The sequence below is a fragment of the Stegastes partitus genome, unplaced genomic scaffold (assembly GCF_000690725.1).
Source record: "Stegastes partitus isolate 25-593 unplaced genomic scaffold, Stegastes_partitus-1.0.2 Scaffold212, whole genome shotgun sequence".
In the NCBI taxonomy this organism is placed as follows: domain Eukaryota; kingdom Metazoa; phylum Chordata; class Actinopteri; family Pomacentridae; genus Stegastes; species Stegastes partitus.
Window position 1 is genome coordinate 591838 of NW_007577943.1, and position 8654 is coordinate 600491.

General features: G+C 40.5%; 1 protein-coding gene across 2 annotated transcripts; it reads left to right on the forward strand.

The window, feature by feature from the left end:
- The first annotated feature begins 5029 nt into the window (after window positions 1-5029).
- LOC103356655 (mTERF domain-containing protein 3, mitochondrial-like) lies at window positions 5030-8636 on the forward strand. 2 transcript variants are annotated; one of them, XM_008280883.1, is made up of 2 exons: window positions 5030-5110; window positions 6843-8636. In XM_008280883.1, exon 2 carries the CDS (start codon window positions 6863-6865, stop codon window positions 8000-8002), a length of 1140 nt encoding a protein of 379 aa, XP_008279105.1. In that variant the 5' UTR covers window positions 5030-5110; window positions 6843-6862; the 3' UTR covers window positions 8003-8636. The 2 variants fall into 2 exon arrangements, with proteins under 2 accessions (XP_008279105.1, XP_008279106.1); XM_008280884.1 differs by having other exon boundaries at window positions 5052-5121.
- The last annotated feature ends 18 nt before the right edge of the window (window positions 8637-8654 follow it).

Genomic DNA, 8654 nt, shown 5'->3' on the forward strand with positions numbered 1-8654 from the left:
TTCTTCTTCGTCCGGTTGATGCCAGGCTCACACAGAGCTGCGCCGGCTGTCACCGCCACCTAGAGGCCGTTTGAGGAACTGCTCTTCTGGGCTCAGGTGCGTAAGTAGTTTATTCTGGATGAAAATGATCAGGTGTTGCGCCAAAAACAGATGTCAGCATTATTGTATCCGCTCTGTGCCCTAGATTACAACAAACCCAGCTGTTTTTACTGGTTGAAATAGCTTTAAATGATCAGTTTAACTCATAGTACAGCTGTCCACATGCCAAAAGAGATTGCAACCCCTATTTTGTGACTAAAATGTTATTAATGCATTAAAATGACTTAATGTCATTTGTGAGGGTATATTTAAGGTTCAAGTTCACAGGATAACCACGAACAAAATTAGCTCTTTCATTTATATTTAAATTCCATCTGTAAATCATAGCAATTATGATCTAAATTGTCACATTGCCTATGATGATCCAAAAAGTCAGGCTTGAGCTTCAAAGGTTTTTTGGTCACAATTATTCGGTTAGTTTTACCACAGACATAAAATGTTTAATATTTGCGCACGATCCAGATAAACGCAGCTGTACACATGAATAAACTGGGCAACAAGGCTTTAACATGAAGCAGGCAATCCGTTTTTGGCAAACAATCAATCTTTGACACTGAAATTGGAAATCCAGTGTTTTGCTATCCAGCTTCAGGTGATCTGTTTTACTGTTGTGTTTTCTTCAAAGTAACCTTTTGAATTACATCACCCTGAATCAGGTACAAGCTTTTCAAGATTACCATATCCGCATTACCAGTGGTCTTATTAGGACCACATATTACAGTGTGAGCTACTAGCTATATAAAGAAAAGAACAGCAGGTAGAAAAGCCTCATCTGACAAATATTGAACAAATACAAACATTACTCACAATTACAATGTGAATTTGTACTGTAAATATGTGATCATTAAACAAATCAAGTACAATATGTATGTATATAAATGTATATGTACTACATGATGTTGTATCTTGAAATATTGTATTATTTAAGCAATTATAAAGCTTTATTAGATTTTGTCACTGAAATCTACCCTTAATCCTGTTGCTAAAGTAATCCAGATTTTTTACTGTACAGGTATCTCAATTCTGCTAAAATGAGCTGAACTAAACATACTGAAGGTTTGGTCCAGATCAAAACCAAAGCGAGTCTAATTCAATTTCAGAATCCTTTTTTTCTTTCTTTCAAGCCACCCAATTTCAAGATTTGACCCAATATGACAGATAAGAAATTACACCTGTTTGTATTAATTTGTTGAAAAGTTAGTTTTACTTATTGCAGATGAGCTGTTGAGTGTTTAAACTTAGAAAACATACGTATTCATGTATTTCGTGGCTACGTTAATGCAGAGATGATTTTTAGGTCAGTTTTAAAACTGACCAAATATCTGTAGAAACAATGATTATTATCAGAACAGAACAGGGTAGATGCTGATAACATTTATTAGGGCTGCAACGAACAATTTTCCTCTTTTAAAAAAAAATAGTTTGTTTATTATTCTGCTGATTATTCTCTATATTCATTGGTTGACGAAATGCTTCATATTGCTTTTAAAAGGTCCTTTGATGTAGTTATACCGCCACGTCTGAGGCTTTGTGTGTTCATGAGTTCACAGAAAAAATGGGAGGGTTTTGATAAAATGCACTTTACAACAAGGGAGTTCAATATAAACACAAATAAATTGAGTCTGAAAGCTCGATGCCACAGCTCACAGCTAATTCTGTTCTTCTGTACGTCAAATTCATGACAAATTCAATCACACAAGCCCAGATAACTTAGAATAAATGTGGCTTTTGAGCTTTCAGTATAAATTGCTTGCTATCGTGGTATAAATAGTGCTTGGCCCGTTTTTCCTTGTGGAGACGGAAATAACAAAAAACCCCGAAAAGGATTCCTGTCCAGACTTTTTAAGACCGTGTATTTCTTCATCAGTCAGACTGCAGACAGTCCACGGGGCTTTCTAAGGAAGCTGTCATGACTTTTAGTACCTTGAGTCATTTGCTCGGTCGCAGTAAAGGGATCGATAAAACACCCCGGTGCCGGCCTTCAGCCAGATTTGTCACATTTCTATTCAGAGGATGCTGCAGTGTCCTTGTAAAGGAAAAAGTTATTTCAAACTCGGACTGCTTGGTTCAATTTCATCTGTTATTTATGTGTTTATCTATATCGTCCATAAATTATCCTGTTTTTTTTTTTTTTACGAGAGGTTTCTAAATGTGTTCTACACATTTAGTTTTGTGCATTAACTCATTATGCTATACCACGACCCCATAAAAAAGCTTTTACCACTACATAATAAAAAAAATAAATGTTTCTTACATAATGACTGCTTGTCTGGGTGCTGATCCTCGTTTATCAGCCGTCTGACACCTGCTATGTTCACTATTGTTGCTCATACCACACCTCTTTGATTGGGAATTTAGTATTTTACTTTTTAAAGTAATCATCTGGTAGTATTCTATTTTTTATATATATATAAAGTCAGTGTTTTTCGTATTATTTCAGGCAAGTGACAAGTATTATCTGTTTATCCTAAACTTAGGTGAAATGTTCCTTTACTGTCACTCAACATCCACATTCTCTCTTAAGAAATACTCATAAAAGTGCCAAATGTTTATTAACGTGTGACTGAAAATAATCTACTCCCGTTTGACCCAAAGCTAAACTGTGCACCAGCAAATAACTGAGCCTGTTTTAAAAAGCTAAACTCTAAATTTGTGATCTTTGAAGATGCACAAATTGGTGCCAAATGTTGCTGCATGACTGGGACAGCACCACACCTGCTTCCCTGCACTGGCTGCCTGTTAAATACAGAATTGATTTTAAGGTTCTTTTATTCGTTTATGAAGCTCTACATGGGTTAGCACCTGGGTACATTTCAGAATGTCCCTGCCTCGACTCTGCCCGTAGCCTTTTCAGATCCTCAGATCTGAGGACCTCAGAAGGCTTTTAACTGTTCCATGATAAAGGTCAGGAGGTAGGAGAGGTCAGGTGCTGCCTTCAGATGCTCCCTGCACCCTCATGCTGCCTTCAGATATGCCTGTTATGATTGGATGTGTTCTCTGTGATAACATAGCTGACATAATGTCTCTGTAATAAATGTGATAAAATTCAATCTGTCGTTTGTTTGATGATGCTCAACTGTGTGTGTAACATCTGCACCTATATGCATTGGTTTTGCACAGTAATAACTCTGTGAATGGTAGAAGAGTTACACATAAGCTAAGAAATAACTTGATTAAGGCCTTTTACCTTAATTACATACTGACAATACAATCAAATAAATACTTTTCAGTGTTGCAGATTTTAGGCAGAACTGTCTCTAATTAGAAATGGCAGATTGTGCGAGACAACTTGGCACTAAAGCCCCTTTCAGGTTCCTTTCAGACGAGCACCCCGTTCTGTTTTTCTGGCATGTGGGCTTCCTGGTCTGAATGCACACCCTGGTCACGTTAGTAGCCAATACGACTATGACCTGACTTGTCTTTGTACTGAGGAAGTAAACAGTTGGATGCAACCAAACTTCCTTCAACTAAATAAAGAGAAGAATGAAATAGTTCTACTTGGCCATAGAGAAGGATGGCTGGTGCTCAGCGACTATCTTGAGCCCAGGTCACTGAAAAATAACACCCAGGTCAAGAATCTCAGGGAAGTCATTGACGAGGCTCTGAATTTCAGCTACATCAAAGCTTTGACTAAATCCTGATTCTGGCTTCTTTAAAATAAACTAAGGAATTTAGTATGAGAGCAGTATTTAGAAAACTCCTTCTTGCTTTCATTACCTGCAGAGTGGAGCAGTGTAACCGCCTCCATAATAACACCATGTGCAACTTGTTCAAAATGCTGCTGCTAAATTACTGACAAACACCAAAAGGAGAGAATACATGACTCTGATTCTTAGATCCCTGCAGTGGCTTCCAGTTAAATATAGAACTGAATATAAGTGTCTGAATGTTCTGGGCCCAAAATATATCCAACATATGCTTCCTGAGTCCTGGCAGGTGTCCAGTCAGTGCTGCCCACTGCTGGAAGCAGCTGCACTCAGGAGTTAGATTTAACTCAAACGTAGCCATTTCCTAAAGTGAAATAGTTTTTTTTCTTCTTTTTTAATTCCACACTGCTTTTCATGACTCAGTTTTATTTTATAAGGTATGTGATTTATATTTTGTATCGTCTGTTTTCATCAGTTGTCTTAGACAATCACATTTAATTATTTTATAAAATTTGCATGCACTTTATTCAAATTATCTGTATTGTTTCTGATTAATTTAACTGTATTAATGTCATTTTGTCCTGCTGAATTTCGTGTTTCATCTGTTGCATGTTTAATTAAACACCCTCCCTCTGTGACAGGCTGCTGTTCAATTAAACGTGTTTGCTTTGTTATTTCATGACCTCCATTATGTTGGAACAACAAATACTTATTCCCCTATGTTTAAAAGAATGGATATATTTTAATAATTATTCATAATGAAACTAATACATGATACTTTTATATTTTGTGTAGTTTACTTTTAGAAAAAAAACTAGCAGCTAGCTCAGTGACTGAATGCTAACACATGCAGGTCATAAACTGGGGCTGAGGTTAGCTTTGGACCACAAAAACTATATTAACAACTGCGACCACAACTACTACTAATAACGATAATAATATATATATATATATATTAAAGTTTCATTTGCCTTTGAGGCTGTGTGGTTGTAGTGTGTTTACAATACATTAGCATTGCAGCCACTTTTCTCATTACCATCTTGTTTATATGCTAGCTTGTGTTAGCTTAGCGTTTAGCTTAAACACGCAGGACTGAAATATGTTTGTAACGTTTCCACGTTTACATTTGTGGTCTTCATTCTACCTTTGGCAGGCTTTACATCTTCTGTCAGGGAGGGTTTGAAAGTAGCCGCGGCGGTACGTGGTCCGGTAGGCGGGACTGGAAGCCTCCGGTCCTCCCCGGTGGCTGCCGGCGGTCACATGCCGCTCATGTGTCGCCCTCGCCGGCTCCGCCCCGCAGCTCCACTCGTGTTATGAAAGCAGAGCAAGTGGGTGTGCGACAAGCGGACTCCTCCGGCCGAAAGGTCAGAAACCGGTAAAATATCACGCTTTGTTGTTTATTTTATTTGTACCGTCGTTGTCAGTGTGTTTGCTAGCTGCTAGCTGTAGCTTCACCACAGCCTTTGATCAGTGTTGTATTGTAGCGGTGGGTCTGTTGTACAACACACACAGAGAACATGTAACATCTCATGTACAGGAGCAGCCGTCAGGACACTGTGTTCCTGATCACTGTTCATGCATCTTACAGCAAACTCTGCGCTTTAGTCACATACATGCAACATGCATGCACAGAGATGTTTATGTAGATGTTGTCTTGACATGAAATCCACATGTTGTTTGGCGGGTGTAGGTGTTTTAAGGTAGTTCAGTGGCTCCTTAGTGAGACAAAGTTTAGACTGTTTGAACAAATAATTCCTGTCATAAGGTTCTGTCCTGCTGAGATTGGTTCCACTGACCAGTAAATGAATCTCAGGGCTTGTAAAATCATTAACAAAACTGGAAAGAAGTAAAACAGTTATGTCACATGCATGTTGTTTTTTTAACCCTTTATCAAATTGTTGCTTTTTTCTTTTCTTGTGAAATAATACATACTTTAGACTTTTCTGAAAATACCAAAAACTGATGAGACCCAGTTTATAAACTGGAAGAATTTGCAGGTTTTCATTGAAAGTGTGTTCATTTGTAGATTTGGGGTGTTGGCTGTATTAAAAAAGTAATATGCTCATGTCAGTGTAGGCTTAAGGAAGCTGTAATTAGTATCTTTCTGTATTTTTTTAATATTTAATGGACCAAATAATTAATGAATTTACTGAGAAGATGTTTTCCCATTACTCAGTGTTCACGCTGCATTGGTTTGATCTAATAAGTTAGTGAGCCAGAGTGTTGGGAGGTCACAATAAGTAGCAGCTACATGTCAGAAACTTTCTGAGTCACTGCCTAATAAAGTACATTTCACACACTTAAGGGCTTCAACTAAAGACAGTTTTCCATAAATTAATCTATTTTACTGATTAGATGATTAATCTAAATGACAAAAAAAAAGCTAATTTTATTTGGACAAACGGTGTGTCACTGTATAATGCAGCACAGTACAAAATAGGAAAACAAGTGCAAAGCTGTGGAGTGAAGCTGGGAACTAAAGCATGATTTTAAAAAATAAATGAAGAAAAGAGGATAGTGCCCCTTCCTCCCCCCAGAAAATCTATGAAAAGCTTTAACAAAGTGAAAAGTCAGTATATTGAACAAAGTGCAACGTGGACACGGTGCATATTTGACCAGCACAGAGCAGAGCTGTTGTTACTGTTGTGTATCATTGCATTCTATCAAATTATTGCAGAATTCATCGGGCAGGCTTTAATTTCTGTGTTTGGTGAGTTTGTTACATGACATTGCGGTGGTAAAATCAGAATTTTAGTATTGCAGAGCAGCAGCTTGGAGGTGAGTAACGTGTAGTTTGAATGTTTCAGTCGCTGTTTCACATAAACTGAGAACTTTATTGGGAATGTGGCGGTCCTAAAGCACAGTGTATGTATGGGCACAGATGTAAAGAGACTCTGCTGCCATCACTGTTGTTTAACACTCTAGTCGTAGAACTTCATGACATAACAATTCTGCACTAAAACTGAAGGAAAACACACTTCTTCCAAATCTTTTATCTGAGCGTTTAACAGTATTCATTAACACCAGGCTACGATACACTTAAGGCAAAACTACCACCATGCCAGCTCTCAGAGATTTTCTTTGTTCTTCACACAGATCCACCACAGTTGTCAACGATGCTTCGTGTCACCTCCGCCTCCCTCTACACCTACTGCCAGAAGGTGAGGCTGCTGCTGCCTTCCTCTGCGTCTGCCTCCACAGTGAGCTCCCCCAGCAAAAGACTGGAGAACCAGCGCACAGTGGACTCTCTTTACGAGCTGTCAGTGGACATAAAGAAAGTGCGTAAGTTCAAGGGCTGGGTTCTGTCTGAGAGCTCTGCGTATGTGACTGAGACGGCGGACCTGCTGAGGGACATGGGTGCAGACGCAACAGCAATCGCCCGCATCCTGGAAACCCACCCTGAGGCCGTCCTGTGTCAGCCGGAGGACGCGGTGGCCCAGAGAGACCTGTGGGTGTCCGTGTGTCCCAACAGGCGTGAGTTGATGAGCATCATAGAAAAGTTCCCGGCCTCCTTTTTTACATTAACTCACCGTGAAAACCAGCGGGCCAACATCCTTTACCTCCAGAGCCTTCGCCTTAACAAGAGGATCATCAGCAAGCTGATGGCCAGCGCCCCGCAGAGCTTCAGTCGGCCTGTGGAGCGCAACAAGGAGGTCATCCACACCCTGAGGGAGACCTACCTGGACCTGGGCGGAGATGAGGGCAACCTGCGGATCTGGCTGCAGAAGCTGCTCAGCCAGAACCCGTATATTCTGCTGCGGCCGGCTGAGGCCTGGAGGGACAGTCTTGGCTTCCTGAGGGAGCAGGGCTTCACCACGGAGGAGCTCCTCAGTCTTGTCTCCAGCCTCAGAGCCTCCATCGCAGAGCTGAAGCCTGAGGCCATGGAGCAGGCGCTGGCCTACATCGAGGGAGCTCTGGCCTGCTCCAAAGACGAACTCAAGCAAGTCGTGATCTGCTGCCCGGCCGTTCTGTACTACTCCTTGCCCACCCTGGTGGGGCGGTACCAGGGGCTGATGGACGTTGGAGTGACCATGGACCAGGTGAAGGAATCTCCAAACGTCCTGGAGCTCACCACGCAGATCGTGCTGTACCGCATCCAGAAGCTGGCCTCCTATGGATACGACGTGCGCTCCGGCAGCCTGGACGTTATTGTAGGAACCAAGAAGGACTTTGAGATGACTTACGGAAAGCTGCACCTCCGGCAGCAGCGGCCACTTTTCAACCCTGTAGCTCCTCTGAGATCCGCAGAGGATTGATATGATGCAATTTAAAATGGGGGTTTTGTGCAAGGAACAGTTTGGGGAATGTTGTTTGATGCTGATTTTGAGAAGTGTTTCACTACTTCATCTTTGTGCAATAAGCATGAAAAAACGAGGTAGTTTAAAATCCCAAACTTCCAGGAAGACTTGTACTGAGGGCAGCATCACTACAAACCCAACCAGTGTTGCCTTTACAACAGTCTTCTTATGTGCTGCTGACACACAGCTGATGAGCGCTCTCAAAATATGACACTGTGTGTTCAAATTTTTATTAGTTTTTGGAAGTATTGCATTTTATATGACAAATATGCCAAGGAATGTACGATCAAACATGGAAATAGAAGAAGTATGTAAAGGAATATACTGTCGAGCACGAAAGAAATGTATAGAGATGAGGGCAAGTCGTTGCCTGTCAGCTCTATACTTTGAGGTTTACTACTGTAACTAACTGAACTGATTGTGGTAGCTGGAAATGGCAGTTGAGCAATAAACAAGTCAAGGTTAGGTTTTTAAATTTGATCAAGTGTACCAGTCTACCAGTGGTGCGGTGGGGTTACTTATTCAGCAATGTCTATTTTACATAAAGGTGTGATTTACAATAAAACCGGGACTAATTTAAATGGAATTCAAAGTTTGAAGTCCTTCTGTG